General features: G+C 35.7%; 2 protein-coding genes across 4 annotated transcripts; one reads left to right on the top strand and one right to left on the bottom strand.

Annotated features, from left to right (window-relative positions):
- Positions 1-4853: 4853 nt before the first annotated feature.
- Positions 4854-14623, top strand: LOC112518289 (ARM REPEAT PROTEIN INTERACTING WITH ABF2-like). Its single transcript, XM_025125933.1, has 19 exons — positions 4854-5163; positions 5792-5952; positions 7432-7604; positions 7681-7801; positions 7885-7959; positions 8051-8145; positions 8809-8884; positions 9023-9130; positions 9675-9803; positions 9886-9954; positions 10088-10147; positions 10890-11013; positions 11144-11283; positions 11879-11942; positions 12374-12453; positions 12576-12640; positions 13425-13542; positions 13642-13766; positions 14239-14623. Exons 1-19 carry the CDS (start codon positions 4920-4922, stop codon positions 14330-14332), a joined length of 2121 nt encoding a protein of 706 aa, XP_024981701.1. The 5' UTR covers positions 4854-4919; the 3' UTR covers positions 14333-14623.
- Positions 14624-15135: 512 nt separating this feature from the next.
- Positions 15136-18828, bottom strand: LOC112518357 (cyclin-U4-1). Of its 3 annotated transcripts, none has more exons than XM_025126019.1 (3): positions 18413-18828; positions 16434-16849; positions 15136-15596 (listed from the first exon to the last, which is right to left on the bottom strand). In XM_025126019.1, exons 1-3 carry the CDS (start codon positions 18437-18439, stop codon positions 15317-15319), a joined length of 723 nt encoding a protein of 240 aa, XP_024981787.1. In that variant the 5' UTR covers positions 18440-18828; the 3' UTR covers positions 15136-15316. The 3 variants fall into 3 exon arrangements, with proteins under 3 accessions (XP_024981787.1, XP_024981788.1, XP_024981789.1); XM_025126020.1 differs by having other exon boundaries at positions 15575-15874; XM_025126021.1 differs by lacking the exon at positions 15136-15596 and adding an exon at positions 15890-16012.
- Positions 18829-20664: the final 1836 nt, after the last annotated feature.

Raw genomic sequence — 20664 nt, 5'->3', positions numbered from 1 at the left:
ATACATACATACATACATACATACATACATACATACATACATACATACATACATACATACATACATACATACATACATACATACATACATACATACACACACCCACCTATATATGGAATTTAATTTGATAACTGGTGCATCGCATGTTATTTCACATGATTTTTTTTCTTATGTGCGACTTGAAATTTAGAATATTGATTAACATATATTTGTTTCACGATGTGAACATGTTTTATGCGTTTATGAAACAAAATATACAATTAAAAAGTTACAGATTGTGAACCAAATACATACGAAAAAAACACATTATGAAACAAATATATGTTAATCAGTATATTAAATTTTCATCTTGGATGGAAAAAAGTCACGTAAAACAAACAAAAACAACACTGGAATGTAAGGAGTGTATCTCTTCGAACCATTTACAAACAAAAATCATGATATTCATGATTTTTTTTGTTCCTATTCGTATTCTCATTTTCTCAATCTATCACCAACCTCGGCTTAATTTTCCACACAAACGTTTAACGAGACTTACAACAACCATCTTTATCGAATATCATGTATCAATATATCACATTCGAATACTATCTATGCCAAGATATCTCATTTCGTTTAACTTATCACGCGTTTCCCTAAAACAAACTACAGTTTCCGTCCTAAACCACTTCGTTATACAACCTCTACAAATTTAACTTGTTAATTTGTTTATATTGATATTACCATACAACCCAGTTCATAAAGAGTGCAGAGTGATTTTATCCAAATACAACACAGTTCCCTGTTCGGTCCCGAGCCCTCCCCCCCCCCGCGGCTGAGTGAACCAAAAAACGGCATTGACATTTGTGTCATTGAAGGTAGGTTCCACATAGAATCAGTTGGAGTTATTGGTAATCAATCTTTTATCTGGATTATTATTATTATTATTTTTTGGTTTTAGATTTTGTTTGTTAACCTGGATATCCAACCCGCTATGCGAGCCGACTAACCCCAGGGCTACCATCCGCTTCGCGTGTAGCCCGAAGTCACTCACAAGATGATTTTTATTTCTTCTTAGATTTGAACATGGAAGCTCCAGACATTTTTAACCTTTGAAGCTCAAGTTTAAACCAACCGAACACCAGCGTTAGTGTTATGGTTTGGTTTTAGAATTTGAAAATGTAGTAATATAATTTTGCTATTTGGTCAAGGAGTTGGTTTTCGAGATTTTTGCATTGTTGTGTGGTTCATCGTATTTAACACACCCCCCAAGTTTCCTCGTATATCACCATCCATCTTCTTTAATTAACTCAAGCATCATCATCACCATTCCCCATGCCAACACTCTTTTGTTGGTATTTGTGGATCATATTTTTCGGAAAGAAATCCAACCCGTTATGCGAACCGATTAATTTCAGGGTGACCACCTGCTTTGCGGGTAGCATGGAGTCACCGCAATTGAACCTCCATGGCCATAAGGAGATTCTTATTTCTCCTTGAATTTGAACCTGAGACCTTTAGACACACTTTTGACTTTTGGAGCTTAGACTCAAACCAATCAGACACCATCCTCGTGGTTGGGTTTTCAGTTGATAACGAGAGACTTTTTTAGGTTTTTAGCTTGACGTTTCTTGTATTTTCTTCTATTTTGCATATCCTTTATGAAGCACAATTTAAAGTTTAACAGATGCACCTTTCATACAAAAAAACTTACGAAAATAAGTTGAGTAGGTATACAAGACCACTTGATGCTTAATAGGTCTGCCCTAGGCATTGGTATCCACCATTGAAAAGATTGAAGGCTATTTTTAATTATAGCACAAACAAATGTTAAAAAATATAACAACAAATAATGTGAAACAATGTGAATCATGAAATATAACGTGAAATAAATAGAAAGGGCATCCAATATTTTTGTCGAACAGATGCATCTTTAAGATGGATCAAAAGCCCGTAAAGTTGCCCAAAGTGTTTTTTTACCTGAGTTTTGTTGTTTGGAGGATTTTTAAAAAAAATTGGTCGATTTCGATAGAATTTTTTCGATTTTTCAGTTGATTTCAATATACTTTTTGGGTTGATTTCAATAGACTTCTTCAATTTATATGATATCTATTGTATTCTGTTTTAGAGATCCAGAAGCATCTTCCAAAGTTTCACATTTACACCCATTATAAAAGAACTCTTTGCGAAAATCGGTTGAGCAGTGAACAGGATGCTACATATGCCTTCATAGTTCATCGGTTCTCCCCTGTTGAATGGTCATGATTGTCGATTGAGTCTTTACAGGTTTGTAACATTTTAAAAAACGATGAAAAAATATATCAATACGGGTTTAAAATAAAGAGAATAAATAAGTGTTTTTGGGTGTAATTTGCTTCGCTCCAGTTCTAGTTATATTTTTCCGATTTTCGAGTAAAAATATGAGAGGTACTCTTATTTTTATATTTAAAGGTGGTTAACATCTGTTCAATTATACATCTCAATCTAACGGTTTATATGAATTACATTCAGTTCTTTGTTTAAGTTTCTCTCCATTTATTTTCTTTATATATAAAGTAATAAAAATTAATATGGTCAAAGGGTGGTTATGATCGAAAAGAGAACCTCTTAATAATTCCATTAAGAGACAGCCTATGAATCGTTAAGAGGTGAATCTTGTCTGGTAAAAAAAAGTCTGCCTCTTAATAGTTATAAATTCATCTGAATGATTTCGTATATTTGGTCTCCCTTAATCATTCAGCGTCATAATTTCATCGTAAACAATTACCGAACAATTATATTACATTTTGCACTGTATCATGAGAGCCTCTTAATCATCATAACCATTTAATCATCCTGCACCAAACTATATAGCAACTGGCAAACAACCCCTTAATCATCCGACGGTGCATTTTTTAATTAAAAAAAAGGAGTGATCCAAGATTCTTTGTTGATAATATCACAAAATAATTAACATAATATAAAAATATATAAAATTGATTGTAATTTAAAAATAAAAATAAAAAGTAAATACCAAAAAATAAAATACTCTCTTTAAAATTCACGTTTTACAAAATATATACTTTTAAAAGACATTATTAAATGAATCATGATTAGCTCGCCCTTGCATTAGATTTTGCTTATCGCTATTAGTTGATGGTTTTACATTAAGTTTTGCTATTAGTTTTTGCTTATCGCTAAATAAGTTGATGGCTTTACATTAAAGACGATGATTTGTGCCGACCCAGTGGAAACCCCGGCTCACCCGATCCGAACAAGGATGAAGATTCCCTGTTAAAACGGGTCCCGGGGCCAGGGCCGAGGATCTCCGATAGACTCAAACCGACCCGGGTATTGTACCACCGACCCCGTACCCAATATATTATTTATTTTCTAAAATTAGGTATTGACTGGGGACGAGGATCGGGGTTTGACCAGAAAATAAACCGGAGATGGGATGTTAATCTCCGTACCCGTCGGGGACCGGGGTCGGGGGCTGTTACTAAAAACCGGGACTAGGGCCGGAGATTACAAAACCCGCTCCATCCCCGCGTCGTTGTCATGTCTATTTTAGACTAAACAATTAACCAGTCAGGTATTACATTAAAATATTGCATTGATAAATCGAACTAGGAAATTAAAACTAGGGCATGTAAGTTTGAGCAACTTGTATATGGGCAATGTGTTATAAATGAACATGTATGAGAATTGGCTGCTTTAACTATTGTTGTTCAAATTTGCTCAACTTGTATGTAAATTTTCGTGGTCCCAGTCCTGATTTTAAGCTGGTCCCGAGCCAATAATATATATTTGGCGTTCCCAAAGAAAATAAGAAAAAAGGAGTAATTAACCTAAATAGCCATCTTCGGTTATCTTTTTTAAAAATTAACCACTGTTTTTTTTTTCTTCCGATTTTGTTTGTTGACCTACAAGGCTGACGCCTCAAACAACCGTTTGCTTGTGGTGTCAGACTTTTTCCTGACATGTTATGTGGGAAAAAAAAATATAACTGACCGATGCCTTCTCTCCAACAACTACTTTTCCGGTGCCACAAGTCCAAACTGCAACTTGAGGTTCCGCAAGACAAATCCAAAACCGCAATGCCGAAGGCCAAAAACTCCAGCTTGCGGTTTCGTCTTTTTTGCAGCTATGTGTTTATAAACTTGCATGTATAGACTTAAGAAATCCTTATAATGACTAAGAAAACATACAAATTTATAAAACCATATCTACAAAAGAGAGCAAATCACCAAAGGGCCTTTGGCTTAGCGATATGTGAGTCTTTGGCCTTCCAGGAGGTCAGGGGTAAAACCTCATCAAATGTGATGAGGGTGTGTGAGTTTATTTGTTCTATTTGCCGTGTATAATATTATATACTTCAAAAGAAAGAGGAATCCGAAAGTTGTGGTTTTGGATTTGGTCTGCGGCACTGCAAGCTACGGTTTTGGATTTAGCATGCGGCACCACAAGGTACAGTTTCGGATTTGGCTATCGCAAGTTGCGGTTTTACACTTTTTTAAAATAAAAGAAAATAATGGCGATGTTTTAAATACTTTGATTGGTAAAAAAAAAAGCAGCCCAAAACAAGTTTAATAATCAGCAACAGCCCAAAGTCTGTAAACCTTAACCGCAGCGGGCACGCGGATCTATTTGACCCGGATTTTCACCCATATTTCAAGCAAGAAAGCTATGTGTGCAAATTAGCATCTGTTTGCTTAGAAAATTTAACGCGGGAGCGCACGTTAGCACCAAAATCTCAAAAAAAAGGCGAAAAACACATTTATTGAACTTAAAAGGCGGGTATTCAATCTCTATAAACTCATCCCTTTATTTTAACCCCCCAAAAGTTGTTTTCTTCCCCCCTTTCATTTTCACTTTCCCACACTCGAACGTAACTTCTCTTTCCCAAATTTCTGTCTTCCACGATCCATCTACTCTCTCTCTCTCTCTCTCTCTCTCTCATGGAGGATCGGAGACGCCATGAACAACCTACCAACTCCGTGAGAAGAAGCCTGAAGAGGAAGCTGCAGGATGTATTGATCGAAGATCGACATATATGTTTTTCTGAAGATGTTTCTCAACAGGATCTACTATCTGAAATTCGTGCTCAGGTTGAAGTCCTTGAGCTAACTTACTCATCGGTTGAAGCAGATCGTGCCCTAGCTAAACGCTCTATTAACATCCTATCAGAGCTCGCCAAGAACGGTATGGATTTCTTTTGATTGTGTTTAATTTTTCAATTTTACGCTGCGAAATCTGATTTGGTTTGGTTTGTGTATATCGTCTTTTGATCGACTCACTGCGCGTATGTGTGTGTATATATATACTCAAATTTATGCAAGCTTTTGTTTTAGGCTGTAGCTTCCGAGTTCCGATGGTTTATGTTATCGTGCTGGCGAAATTTTAATATACTTACCTCATAGTTTCTCAAAATTTGCTTTTAGATTTTATTCTTACCTCCTGATAATTTCGTGGTTTTCCATTAATTCGACTTATCGGTGAGTATATGCTGACGTTGTGTTATTGCGGCGGCTAAGTTGAACAGTGTGCTGGCGAAATCTTAATATATTCGTTGCTTGTTTTATTAATTTTGTGTTTATATCTTATTGTTACTCCGTGACTTCGTATGATGTATCTACATACTCCATATAATTTTGTTTAATTTGTGCATATCACGTTTAATTTCGTTTTTTTCTGGATTAATTTGTTTTTTCCGGGTGAGTAGCTGCTGCTGCTGCTTTGTGTTATTGTGGTGGCTAAGTTGATGTTATGTGAGTTCTGGTGTTGTATATTACTGGCTGAATTTTTTCGTTTGATTACTATGTGTATATAGAGGATATCGTCAACTTGATTGTTGAGTCTGGTGCTGTTCCAGTCCTGGTGCAACATCTTCAAGAGCCACAGTTGGTGAAAGAGGCTGTTGCTGGTCTAAGGCCGTATGAGCATGAAGTGGAGAAAGGAAGTGCGTTTACCCTTGGACTTCTTGCAATAAAGGTAGTGATGCGACTCTTCCTTCTTTGGGACATGTCTTTTAATGCATAGATGCGTTTCAATTGGACTGTCAAATAAGTTATAAACTTGTGAATTGAAATAAAGTAGTATCTGAATTGAAGTTATAAACTTGTGAATTGAAATAAAGTAGTACCTGAAAGACTTCTTTGATAAAATCATTGCTGTTAATGTGATATGTGCTTGCTATGAATTTCTAAGTTCCCTCCCTGAAACATGAACTGTTAGTGGATGTACTCCTGCTCAATAATCTTTGATCGAAATAGTAGGTGGCCACAAGGTATCATTAAAGCTTTTAATCCATCAACTATGCTTGAATAATATTGCGGGCATCCTTAGACATTATGCACCTAATTGAGCATTTAAGATGTTCATTTGCATACATATTATGTTGTGAGAGGTTTTTGACATATTCTTCATCAATATGCACATGTGGATGATCCAGCTACACTCAAGCATCAAGTTTTGGTGCAAGGTCCTATATAACATCACTTTTTGGGCTCTCTATACTATGATGAGACTGACACCATCAGATCCTGCCTACATCTTGTCCCTTCTTGGACACTTATCTTTGGTCGACAGGCCTTGATACACCCTATTCATGGCACTGCTCACTGTTTTGTACTAATGTGGATGTCCAATGATGTTAACTTTGATATTTGGTGATGCATGTTCAATTGATATGGTGAGTGGGTAAATTTGCACACATGATGGGTGGTCATGACTCATGATGGAATAACTTGGTGAGTGGGCAAAACCCTTCTATGTACACCTCATTGATGTGGTGAGTGGGTAAATGTGACTAAGGTCCATTTGCACCAATGAGGTATACAGGCTTTTGCCAACCACTTAATGGATCAACCTTTGCAATCCTCAACCTATAGCAAGCAGCCAGAGAATTACTTCAATTTCCCCTTTCTTTTCTGCTATCTAATTTGTATTATGTAGGCTAGGTTATATTTTCTGCTGCATTCTTTTTCCAGTCAAGTTTCCTTATGAATTCAGTACTTTGTAACTTACCATGACTTCTATGAACATCTGGGTTGTATGCTGCAATAAAACGACAGGTATCAGCAGGTTGTAATCGTTCCTTTTTTGTTTTAGTTGCAAATTGTCCATTTATTTGCTTTTTTTCAATTATAATTCTGCTATATTGTTGAAAAAAACCCCCATAGGCGTTGATTCTGTCCCTTGGTAACAGAAGTCAGGTCAAAGCTTTTGTTGGATATGCATAGTGAGTTTTTGCAAGGAAAGCTTAAGGAAACACTAGATTCCTGAAGATGGCTATATATTTTTTGTTTTTTTACAAGTTTCTGTAATGTGGTACTTTTGGATGTTGAACAGATTTGAAATCCACAATCATTCACATCCAAATTGCTATATATATATATATATGTATATGTATATTGTACTTGGTATACACTTCACTGGAGAATTGCATTTATGATTTCCGTTGTTTAACAGCCTGAGCATCAACAATTCATAGTTGATGCTGGAGCGCTTCCTCATCTGGTTGCTCTGCTTAAGAGGCGCAGGGATGACCAGAATGTTCGAACAGTCAACGGTGCCATAAGGAAAGCAGCGGATGCAATCACCAACCTTGCTCATGAAAATAGCAGCATCAAGACATGTGTTAGGTTAGTTTCCTTGCATGCTTTCCAGTTGCAATGTAGGTATTTTAGTACCTCCCTCTCACCACATTTTCATGTTTAGGGTTGAAGGTGGCATTCCTCCTCTTGTTGAATTATTAGAGTCCACTGATGTGAAAGTGCAGAGAGCTGCAGCTGGGGCCTTGCGTACACTAGCTTTCAAAAATGATCAAAACAAAACCCAGGTGGATGCTTATGTGGGTTAGTGGAACTTGTTTTTGGGACTAAGAACTAAAATGTTTTAACAAAATCCCTAAAATATCTGCAGATAGTGGACTGTAATGCTCTGCCCAAGCTTGTTCTAATGCTTCGGTCAGAAGATGCTGCCATACACTATGAAGCAGTTAGTTACTATACCATTTTTTAATTCCAACTAGATATTTGAGTATGAACCTTGCTTGTAGCTTACAATGATTTTTGAATTGGTCTTTTAGGTTGGTGTGATCGGCAATCTTGTCCACTCATCCCGAGACATAAAGAAGGAAGTTCTTCTTGCTGGAGCATTGCAACCTGTAATTGAATTGCTTAGGTACCAAAGTTTTCCTCCACTGACTATGACTAGGTGTTGGTAGCTATATTTGGAAGTATTTATTGATCCATTTGCATAAACAAATGTCACTTGTCATCCAGTCATAAGTCATAACCAGGGTTCTATATACTTTTTAGTTTTGCGGTTTAAAATGTTGAAATAGGGCAAACAGATGCAGCTTATGAAAAGACAAAATGTTGCGATCAGCTCTAAAATGTTAAGGGGTTGAGTAAGATTGCAAACTGTTGCTACTTCTAAACAAGTGCAATAAAATTGTTCTGATCTATGTCTGCATGACTTAACTAGATATGTGGCAACATTATATTATTATATAAATGTGTGCATGTTTGTATATCTATGGTGTATGGACAAGTATTTCTATTATACCATGTACCTTTAATATGAACAGCAAAGGTGTCTTTATATGGTATAGAGCATTGCACAATTTCACTGAAGTTAAAATGCTCTATAAATTGAGCTAAATTGCAATTCACATATGTGAAATCACTATTTTTTATTGCAAAAGAAAAGGATTCAGATATGTATTCATTCAGCATAACAAAGGCATGAGGGAAAGTTTTTGCTTGTGCTAACTTGCAGTTGCTCCTGTGCAACCTCAGTTCACTCCTTCGGTCTCCTCTAAATTTGATCTTTTGTCGACAGTTCAACCTGTTCGGAGACCCAAAGAGAAGCTGCCTTACTTCTTGGACAATTTGCTACTGCTGATACAGAATGCAAGGTTGGTCAAACTGCTAGTCATTTATCCACAGATTAGTATGTGTAGTAATCCTATAGCCAAAAATTAAAAAAATGGTTTTATTGATTGGTCACTTTTCTTTATCTTCAGTAGATAAAAATCAAGACAATACTTTTGCAGGTGCACATAGCTCAAAGAGGTGCTGTTGGTCCACTAATCGAAATGTTGCAGTCTCCAGATGCTCAACTAAGGGAAATGTCAGCCTTTGCACTTGGGAGGTTGGCACAGGTAATCATGTATTTAGTTATATTATTTACATGATGTCTTTTATGCTATAGAATTTTCGGTTCAAGATCTGTTCTTTTACTTGATTCAAAACAATAAACAAATATTTATTATTGGGGTTTTCCGATGGTAACCACGTTAGTTAATTGTTAAAATGAATTTATAACATAACCTTTTGGCCCAAAACTAAAACCATCAGAGTTGATTCTAAACTAAGAACAATACTAAGTTTAAAACAGAAATGGATAGTGTTAAGATTCTTCATTGTCACACGACCAACTTAGCATCTGGAGCTTTTCCAGAAAACACACATCATATTTTCTGTCAAAATGAAGTAGAAGTAACAAACTCATTGGTGTTTTAACAATTTAGGCTGGATTGCTTATGTGTTTCACTGCCATGTAACGTCTCTCTCCACATGTCTTCTAATAGTACTGGCTGGTTGTGTAAATGTGTTTCATATTAGTTATATATACATGTATATATAACTAAATTATTGAGCACCCATGTTTGAGTTTTGAGGCTTGTTTTTCTTTTCATCTACCAGGACACTCACAACCAAGCCGGTATTGCCTATGGTGGTGGCATTGTTCCATTATTGAAACTTCTTGATTCTAGAAATGGCACTCTTCAACACAATGCTGCATTTGCTTTGTATGGTCTTGCAGATAATGAGGTAACTTTGAACTTGCAAGAACAGTTGAATTCATATTATATCTGCAGGCAATATCTTTCAACTTGCTGGAAATCTTTCATAGGATAATATTGCTGATCTTATAAGGGTTGGTGGTGTTCAGAAGCTGCTGGATGGTGAATTTGTTGTTCAGGTAATTGATGATTTGATTCTTATCACTGCTGCCTATTTGCAAACAATCCTTTCTGTAATTCAAGAGTCATTGTTGCTTTTGAGATGAAGAACACTTGATTGGTTGAGTTTATGAGCTGTCGGTAATTGTGCAGCCAACTCGGGAGTGTGTAGCAAAGACGTTGAAAAGATTGGAGGAGAAAATTCATGGAAGGGTAATTCCGTATTCATTACTTCAAACCTTAAATGAGATTCTCCTTCTGATATATTTCATATAGATGGTCTTTACATACTGCTCTCAAAGTTCCTAGAAATCTAACATCCCCATTAATATGTGATTATTTTTCTATTCTTGTTCAAAGATGTTTATGATCCCTAACTCTTCTCAATTGAACATAATATGGGAGACTGGTGAGGTAAATGAAATCTTGGAGAGAAGTATTTGGTGTTGCCTACCAAGTTATTTACTCCATCTGTCCCAAAATAAGTGTCCATATTTCTATATTAGTTTGTTGCAAAATGAGTGTCTACTTCCAGAAGTAAGTGCCTACTTTCCCATTTTACCCTTAATTATGAGAAGGAGAAATCCATTACCCCCATGTTATTATGGGTAAAATTATCATTTAGTTGATTAAAAAGTTTAATAATTACACATTTTTAGAATTGTCTGCCTTTTTTATCGTGGACATTTATTCTGGGACAGAGGGAGTACATGTTTGGCTAAAAATGCTTTGTGGTTTTAAATGAAAAATGATCTCTTTGTCCATACCATGTTGAATGTAACTTTATAAGCTATTACTTGAGCCTGCCATTTGAAAAGAAATGGCCCGCTCTAGGATCTAACGGTTGACCTGGGATGTTTTTTGATGTTAGTTCTGATATCTTTAATGTAGCCTTTGTAGTATATCATTAAAATTCTGGTATCACTTAATAAACACATGATATTTCTCCTCTCAGGTATTAAGCCATTTGTTGTACTTAATGCATAAGTCTGAGATAACTATTCAAAGACGAGTTGCCTTGGCTCTTGCGCATCTTGCTTCACCTGATGACCAGAAATCTATTTTTGTTGATGGCAATGGTAAAGTGTTTAGGCTTATTAAACTAAACTTGTTCTTTGCTAAGATGTCTGGCAAATAACACATTTTATTTATACAGGAACCTGATTTTTCACATTTTCTGTTTTGATATATTTGATGAAAATTTTTCAGGACTTGATTTACTTTTGGAGCTTCTACAATCAGCTAAACCAAAGCATCAAAAAGCTAGTTGTGTGGCTTTGTGTAAGTTGGCTGAAAAAGCTAGCACACTTTCTCCTATGGATGCAGGACCGTCATCTCCAATATCTCAGGTTAGTTTTTTTCTTCTTTTTCTGCTTTTAATAAATTTAATAACTTTCTTTCAATTATGTGATGATGGAAATATGTATTTTGTTGTTGACCAAAACAAAATATGGTACAGTTGGTTATTTAAATCACTTCTAGTACTTGACTGAGTATTTTTATTTGAAGCATGATATTAACAATAGCTGATAATTGGTTCTAATGGCTTGAGGTGTGGTGGTGAGGTCAAGCCTTGGGAGCCATGGCCAAGTCACGATATTTTTTAAGGCATGACTTATGGCCGCAAATCTGTAAATCATGTATTATATATATATATATATATATATATATACATGTAAGTTTTCTACTATTATTTAATGAGTTAATGGTATTGAACAAAAAATGTTTTACCAATGATTCTACATATCTATGTCTAAGACCATATAGAAGTAGGTTATATACTAAAAAATAAAACACTAAAAAGTTAAAAATAGAATAACAATTCTCCTAGTGTCTTGCATAATATCTGCCTGATTATATTAATTTAGGAACAATCAATCTGATGTTTTGATGAGTTTAGCTCTAGATATTAGAAGATAAGCATTCAAGCAACTCTTTGTGCAGGTATATTTGGGAGAACAGTATGTGAACAACCCTACACTTTCTGATGTAACTTTCCTCATTGAAGGTGAAAAGCTTTTTCCTTAACAAAATCTGATTTCTTGTGACTTTTTATCAGGTCATTTAGGAATATAACCTTAAATGAAATTTTAATTAAATCCATGACCTCTAGTCCTATTAAAAGAAAAACGGCTTTATACACATGATTAAATGTGATCCAAACTCTTAATCATATATGACCGAACACATGTTTCATTGACCGGCATATAGCGATGGATCTTACCTTGCGTTCACCAAGTTGCCTGAGTCCCTTTTGGACGTGTTTAATCATATATGATTACATGTGTGATCTTGGAACTTCTCGCCTACTCGGCTTTCACATCTCCCTCTTATACTCGTAAGGTCATGGTTTTAATTAAAATCTCATTTAGGTTATATACCTAAATATCTCCTTTGTTTATCAAAGGTTGGGATGACATTCTGTATTTTTGGTATCAGGCAAACGGTTCTATGCTCACAGAATTTGTCTGCTTGCTTCTTCTGATGCATTTCGGGCAATGTTCGATGGTGGTTACAGGGTTAGTCACTATGAACTTGCAGCAAACTATAACCTGTCTTGTGTTTGTTTTGTCAATCATGATTGTGGCTTTCTTTATTCATCTTTTGTGTTTGACGTTCTAAATGAATGCTGCATTACTAGGAGAAAGATGCCAAGGATATTGAAATTCCGAACATTAGATGGGAGACATTTGAGTTAATGATGAGGTATGTGTCTCCCTCCTTGTCTTTTTCGGGTTTTAAGTGCATCTCCTACAGATTCATTATAATTTCTCCAAAATCGACATCTTCCCTATTGTCCACATGGTTGAGCTTGTTCAACCCTCAAAACCAATTAAACGTTGTTGGTATGACGCCTGCCATTGTCAAGAGTGCCTAGATGAAGCGTACCGAGTTGAGTATGATAAAAAAGTTAAAATAAGAATTTACATTCAAAATATTTAGTAGGTTTAGTTTCCAAGAAGCCTTCAAATAAATTTTATATGAAATGGTAATATTTTCACCTTTCATTGGTAGGAACCATAAGAAAAGTTTCTCTTTAGCTTTTACTTTTGGAGGGTTCTACAATTTGTAGATTTTCTTACAACTACTTTTTTGTCAAAGTTTTGGAGGATTTGTTGGAGCTGAACCTAGGTTAAGAACTTCAAAAATCTTCATTTTCTCCATTTTAAAGAATTTGTTGGAGATGCAAATAAGATAGACCACATGCTTAAGTCATGTTTAGCAACCACAAGCTAATGTATTATTTTTTTGATTTTATTAAAAAAGCTCCATTTCGTTAGCTACAAGCCTATCTTTTTGAAATGCTACTTTAAGTAGCATTTCAATAATCTAGAGAGCTTTTTTCCAATTGTGCCCCTAATATATTTTTATTTAATTTTTCATAATGTCATTTTAAGTCTTTTATATTATTATCTAGCTTTTCAGCTAGTTTCCCCGAAGATAGCTTTAACGTCCCCCTCTATCATCTCTTGATATATTTTGCTTACAGGTACATCTACACCGGATCGGTAGAGGTAAATTTAAGAATAGCCCAGGATCTTCTTCGAGCTGCTGATCAATATCTTCTCGAGGGGCTTAAGCGTCTTTGTGAATACTCCATTGCACAAGTAATTTGCATTTTCTTTAATTCCATCTTATGCCCTTTTTGATGTTTGTTATGCATGTTGATCGACACATAATTGGGTTTGCTGCCTTCTTTGTTTTAGAATATAAGGGTCGAGAATGTGGCACTTATGTATGACCTATCGGAGTCCTTCAATGCCGTCACGTTAAAGGATGCCTGCATTTTGTTTGTTTTGGAGCACCTTGACAAACTAGATGTAAAACCATGGTATGATCTCATTTCATTGTAGTTAAAATGTGTCTTTTTTTAGTTTGATACTTCTGATTTAGAGATGCGCAAGCCTTAGCTTTTCAAGCCAATTTTCAGTAAGCATAAAAAGACTTGGGTTTTTGTGCCCGATTGGGCTTGTTAGGCTTGCTAGATCTGAGCGTTTTTAGGCCGAGCTTCGGGCTTTTTATGCATCTCTACTTCATATTAGAGATGCATAAAAAAACCTAAAAAAAAACCAGACCTAGATCCAACTTGAAAAAAAGGGGAGCTTGGTGCACTGGATTATGTTAATTTTTTTTTGGGAAGGCCTGATTAAGCATAATTGGCCTTTTTTCAACTCCAAAGCCAGGTCTGGTCTGAGCCTGAAATCGACTAAGCCTTGCTTACTAAAAATGGACTTGGAAGGTGTGGGTCTTGTGCATCTATACATATCATGGTTGATGTGGCTAAATTGAAATAAAACTTCCAGGTATGCTAGTCTTCTCCAACGGATTTTGCCAGAGATGCGGAATTACTTCGTGAGGACATTTACAAGGCCCGTGGAAACTGACTTACGGCAATAGATGGTTTAGGTACGTTTTTTTGATTTGACATAGAAGAGAACATGTACAGAAAGTGATTTTAGTTTCTATTGTTGAAGAAATGGTAGGATCCTTTTGTTGGTAGTCATGTTGAATAGAACTAGAAACAGAAAGTCTGCACTGGCCTTTTCCTTGGCTTAATTGATCTGACGTTTCTCATTTTGGAGACGGTTGTAAATCAGATTAATGATGCTTGCACATCATATTGGCGTGAAAACATTAATTACGGGAGATGGGCCTGAACCTCTTTGTTAGGGGTTGTTTTGGCACCTATTGAATGGTTTGGTACTTTGGTATATGATGGTTAAGTGATCAGAATGATTAAGTAATCAGAATGATTAAGTGACTCTCATGATATAGAGCAAAATCAAGTATAATTGTTTGGTAATTATTTACAACGAAATTAGAGCGTTGAAGGGTTAAGTGAGGCCTAGAATACAAAATCATTCAGATGGTTTTAAAATCATTAAGAGTCATTTTTTTTTTTTGCAAAACAAGATTATCTCTTTACGATTTAAAGATTCTTGCTTAATGAAATTATTAAGAGATAAATAAACAATCTCTTAGTTTTAGTTGTTAAATCAATTCTAAAATGTATTCGCACATTTGGTTCCTAGGAGTGGGTTTCGTGTGATGTGGCTGTTAAATAGTGGCATGAAAGCATCAACTATATTATGGCTATTTTTTTGAATTAATCTCTATTTTACTCTGATGAAGTAGCAATAGCCTGTGATACTTTCGGTCACACAAATGCAGTTTTTATATACTTTTTGTAACATCCTAAATTTGGCCAGCTGAACTTGTTGAATCTCTTATTCATAATGAATGTAGGCTCTTTTTCTACCACAAAAGATGGCATTAGTGTTTACCTACAAACCATTTTCTAAAGAATACAAGAATCATTCATCACACTCATGACCCTAATTTTACATCATATACAAAAAAATATCAAATATTCATTTCATATTATATGCATTCCGATTGTGGGATGATAACTCGATTCATCGTTCTCCGGCTAATTCTCTTTGATTCCATAAGCTTCGTGATGGTGTTGGCATGTAACGGCCGTTCTATTTGAACCGTCTCTTCTGAACCTTCGTTCATCAACTCTAAACAATACTTTTTGAATGTAGAAAGACTTATGTAGAGTCGAAAATTGATTCCAAACAGAAATTTCATCTCCAATCTGTTCAATTCTGTTGTTGTAACTCCTCCCACTTTGGCATAGTATGCATTATTGAAGAATCTACAATTAAGAAAACCAAATGACCCCTTCCATAACTTGACCTCCAACAAGGGATAATCACAAAAACAAAACCAAAATTGTTGTTGAACCATCACAAAAATGACCAACTTTTTCCAAATCCGTGCAAAATAGGTCTGAGAACATGTGGAACCCCATTATTACACTCCAAAAGAGCCCTTAAGGAGAATTTGTTCAACTTTAGCCGATGTGGGACTTTAGCATGCCTCCTCCAACTTAGGCTAGATGGCCAAAGATGTTCCAGATGGTAGAATTTGGCTCTGATACCATGTCATAATATGTGAAACCTAAGATTACTCTCAAAAAGAGCCTTTAAGAAGAAAAGTAAGGTTCCAACATATTATATAGAGCAGAATTTGTTCAAGTCTAGCCATTCTGAACTCGAACAATAGCGAAACCTGTTTTTTGTAAAATGTTTATCAACTTTGTGACCCACAATTTCGTGGACCCATATCCTAGAAAAGAGGGTTTTGTTCGCCTTTTTGTAAAACGAGACAACAAAATTGGATAAAAAAAAACTTTTTGGGAAGGGTGGGTAAATATACAAACAAGTCAACATCAAGACCTACATTTTACATTTATAATGCATGATCTGAAATGAAAACGGGTGCACATAGCAAATGACCCACAAAATTCAATAAAATATGCCAAAAAGTACATTTCGTAAAAAAGGGTTTTTGCTCGTACTTTTTGCAAAGAGTTTGACTATTTTGTGCTAATTTAATTGCTATTTCCGAGTTACGCTCACGCGTGCAAATAACCCATCCAATAATCAATTAATAATATGATTAAAAAGAGAGATTTGGCAAGAAGACTTACTCGTCGTCAATGAACTTTGCAGCTAACATTACGCTCGTGATTAGAAGGCGATGAACATTAAGTGACGTCACAACAATATTTCCCGATCGAATAAATCTATCGATGTATACGTATGCAACAATGAAGCAGGAAGGGCTGCAACGGGAGTACTTAAAAATTCGATCAACGTATTGTTGAATAGTAAGCGTTGGTGCTCTTGAGCCATGAAAAACCGTGATAAGCTCATCTTTCGTTTGTGTCGTTTGCAACATTGTTTCATTCTTTTCGACGGATTTCTGAAGAAGTGAAGAAATAAAGGATAGAGCTTTCGGGTTTCCGGGATTTTGGTTCATTTGTCCTTTGAGGCCTAGACTAATGTACAATTTTGAGCCGAGGATGTCGTTTTCGAGCGTTGAACCTTCCATATCCAAGCAAGGCTGCAGGAAAGAAAGACGTAGAGAATATAAATAAGAGCTCCAACAAGAAACGGGAGTGAAAAAGATGATGGCCCAAACATAAAAGACCCAAACGAAAACCAAAAAAATAGCAAAAAACACAAGAGTCTCTCGAAACATGTTTTTTGGCCTCGAAAAACCCATAGCAGAAGTTACGTGCACTTAATATTAGCTTTGATTTTGCGTAAATGGACCTGAAACGGAGTCTTGTAGCAAAAGTTACCATTCGCAAGGTCATGGGCTTCTAGGAACTCTAAGCATGGTCCTCCACGCTTAGACCAACATCAGTACGTGGAACACTTCATAGAAGGGAGGTTCCAACATATACAGAAGAGAAATGATCAAAGTCTAGCTAATGTAGGACTCTAACATGCCCCCTCCAACTGAGGTTAGAACACAAAGTGTTGAGAGGGGGATAGACGAGTGCAGGTTGTCCAGAGTGTCAAGTTCCTATAGTGGTAAACTTTAACTCTGTTACCATGTGAGAATGTAGAACCCCGTTAGATTACTCTTCAAAAAACTTTTTTAGGAAATAATCGAGGTTCCAAACATATATAGAGCAAAATCCACGTCTAAATAATGTGAGACTCTAACAGATGTTTTTCTGGAAATATATGATAATTATATATATGACAAATACTTAAGCACGCCCCCTCGTCCTCTATCATTGGTCAGGTTTGAACCCTTGGCTTCAAAGGCTAGAATCTACCGGTTGGCCCAATGACCCCTTGGTATCATGGAGAATTTTCTTGCCACTACTTGTTAATTGCAAACATTCTTACAAAAATGCTTGGATTTTTTTATTAACCTCGATATCCAACCAACTATGCAAGCCGACTAATCCCAGGGTGACCACCTGCTTTGCAGATAGCCCGGAGTCACCGCACTTGAACGTCAGTGACCACAAGGGGATTTTTATTCCTCCTTGGATTTGAACCTAGGACCCTGGTACTTTTGACCTTTGGAGTCAAGCTCAAACCAATCAAGCAGGTTAAAATGCTTGGATTTCTAACCAACCAAACCAGTTTTTACCTAAAAACACCACATTCAAAATCCAACATCATGACAACAAATCAACCATCAAGAAACTGTAAATGAAACAGTTTCACAAAAAACCCGCCTCAAGGCGATAGCTTGGTCGACAAAAGGGAGGATAGTTTGGTCTCATGCGGTAGCTCTGTTAGCAAAGGGGCGGATAGTTCGCTCTCATGCGGTAGCTCTGTTAGCAAAGGGGCGGATAGTTCGCCCACGGTAGCTCAGTTGACAAAGGCACGGAGAAACTTTGCTCAAATACACAACATGTTCAAGTTTGAATTTGGACCCCTCCACTAGCCTTAACCTGAGATGACTCCTGGTGCCTAAGGGAGGGGCGGGGGTTCCGTGTGGGGGCCGATCGGTTGCTGATAATCACTCAAATATCAACCAAACCCAGATGGTAAAAAACATAAATTGATGAATTAAAAGCAGATAACAGCATAAAGATTCAATAACATCTTACAAGAAACACCCATAAAAGAAACACAAGAGAGAAATTAAAGAACATACAGTGGAGGTTCTTGAAGCATCATCCATGGCTGCCAATGCACATCATCATCATCATGTTGTATGTATGTATGTATGTATGATGATGATGATTGATGAATATATGAACACCCTTTACTTCAAGCAAGCATAAACCCCTTTTTATTTTACCTTCTTGGCTCACCTTTTTCTCTTTCTCTCTCGATGCTCCAAGTTGGTCCTCTTTTAGGTCGCTTCAAATGGAAAATTAGGGTTTCTTTTTTAATAATTTTAAAGATTTGTTGGGTTGCAATAATGGATTTCAATGGAAATAAAATGTATGTAGGTGAAGGCGGTGGGTGGATTCAAGAACATGGAAACCGATGCGTGTAGGGCCGTCGGTGATCTCGTCTGTATACCATGTTCCCTTTTGGATCATAACGTGGAAATATCAAAATAAATGGGGAAATTCATTCAAATCGTTATTTTGGGATGTTTTATAGTTGTTTTTGTGTTTATTAACGAATTTAATCCAAATTTTTGTAAGTTATATTACGTAAATTGTATTAAGGTTGTTTATGGGTTGAGTTGATCGGATTGAAAACATTTGCATAACTCAACTTAGTATTTACGGTTTAAAAAATCTTAACTTAAATCAAAGGTGCAACCCAACTCAACCCAAACCATACAAGTTGGTCGGGTTGTTATTTTGGTAAATTAAAATATTCTTCTAACTTTAAATATGTTATTTCTCAACTCATAATTTATTTTTTATCGTCAACCATTTGATACAGCTTACTTATACTTTTTAAATCTTACATATATTACATTCAATTAATTTTCTCAATTTACATATATATTTTCGTAGTAACTGAACATATATACGAATGAGTTATATAGAGATGGAGAATATATTGAAAATATGTGTATATGAAGAGGGTACATGATAGTGTCATTGTCTAATGTATATATTAATTGAAACCCAACAATCATATTAAATCCAAGAAATACAAGGATATCGGGTTCATCGGGTTAGGTTGTGTTCAAATAATAGTAACCCAGTTTCAATCTAATACTTACAGTTTGAAATTTTACAACTCGATTAGACACTGGTGTTGGGTTATTTTATATTGGATTGAGTTAGGTTAATCGGGTTGGTCAGGTTTTTAAGCACCTCTTAATTGTATAATCCACTTTTCGGTTTGGAATAACGTGGAAAAATGGGTATTACATAAGTGCTACTCCCTCCTACATTTACTTACATGATTTGTATAATGTCTATTTTTCTTTTCTTTTTTTTTAATTTCAAAAGTGGATTACACGACTTATATAATGTTTCTTTTTCTCAATGTTTAATCTGCAAGTGGATTACGATAAGTAGCGAATGTCACATGCTTAATTTCCAAATAATTCCTTCGGTGAATTCATATTGGAGGTTTGATCGGCTATTTTTGACTGGTTTTCTTGTTTTGAATTAAAATTGTAAGTATCTCGTAAATGTCGATTTTACAACTCGTGAAACGTATTTTCTATAAATAAAACAGGGGTTTTGACGTGGCATCTCGGAAGCCATTATACTTCCTTGTATATTTCGAATCAAATGACGAAAGTAAATCATCTATTATCGTACGTCACTTATACACTATTTAGGTGAGAGGTTGTTTGTTTACTCTTAATAGTTCTATTAAGAGGCAATATTTGAATCGTTAAGAGGTAAATCTTGTTTAAGAATTTTTTTTTTGGTATATTAATGGTTCTAAACCCTCTGAATGATTTTGTATCATCGGTCTCCCTTAAACATTTAGCATCCTAATTTCATTGTAAATAATTATCAAACAATTATATTTCATTTTACACTATATCATGGGAGTCTCTTAATCATTCTGATCGCTTATTCATTTTGCACTAAACCATTCAACAACTGTCAAACAGCCCCTGAATGTCCTCACAAAGTACTTATTAGCCAAATACCATGAAACAATGTGTAAAAGGTTGGTCTGTAAAACGTCGTGAGTTAGTTTAACTGACAACAGTTGTGGATTCTTTTCAGAGGTCATTGGTTTGAGTTCTACAAGACCAGTGAGATATTCTTGACGGTTCTTCGGGGCTGAGATTAGTCGAGGTGCATACAAGTGGGATCAAACACCACGGTTAAAAAAAGGCTTATTTGAAACCTCTACATAAAATTGTGATGTCACAATACTTACCTAATAAAGTCAATTATCATGATTCAAACATAAAAGGTAATTAAGGGGTTGTTTACTAACTGCGGACTCGACTGACTTGGTCAGTATAGC

The sequence above is a fragment of the Cynara cardunculus genome (genome assembly GCF_001531365.2).
Source record: "Cynara cardunculus var. scolymus isolate 2C chromosome LG 9, CcrdV1, whole genome shotgun sequence".
In the NCBI taxonomy this organism is placed as follows: Eukaryota; Viridiplantae; Streptophyta; class Magnoliopsida; order Asterales; family Asteraceae; genus Cynara; species Cynara cardunculus.
This window is presented reverse-complemented; position numbering and strand designations above follow the sequence as displayed.

What these genes read in the sequence shown, in the direction of transcription:
- LOC112518289 (XM_025125933.1), top strand. Translation starts at nt 4,920, where the DNA reads ATGGAGGATCGGAGACGCCATGAACAACCTACCAACTCCGTGAGAAGA. An exon ending in ATGATCAAAACAAAACCCAG is followed by an intron (nt 7,802 to 7,884) that starts GTGGATGCTTAT and finishes AAATATCTGCAG; the next exon opens with ATAGTGGACTGTAATGCTCT. An exon ending in AGGAGAAAATTCATGGAAGG is followed by an intron (nt 10,148 to 10,889) that starts GTAATTCCGTAT and finishes TTCTCCTCTCAG; the next exon opens with GTATTAAGCCATTTGTTGTA.
- LOC112518357 (XM_025126019.1), bottom strand. Translation starts at nt 18,439, where the DNA reads ATGGATGATGCTTCAAGAACCTCCACT. An exon ending in ATGCTTCAAGAACCTCCACT is followed by an intron (nt 16,850 to 18,412) that starts GTATGTTCTTTA and finishes TCTTTCCTGCAG; the next exon opens with CCTTGCTTGGATATGGAAGG. An exon ending in GCAAAGTTCATTGACGACGA is followed by an intron (nt 15,597 to 16,433) that starts GTAAGTCTTCTT and finishes TCTTAATTGTAG; the next exon opens with ATTCTTCAATAATGCATACT.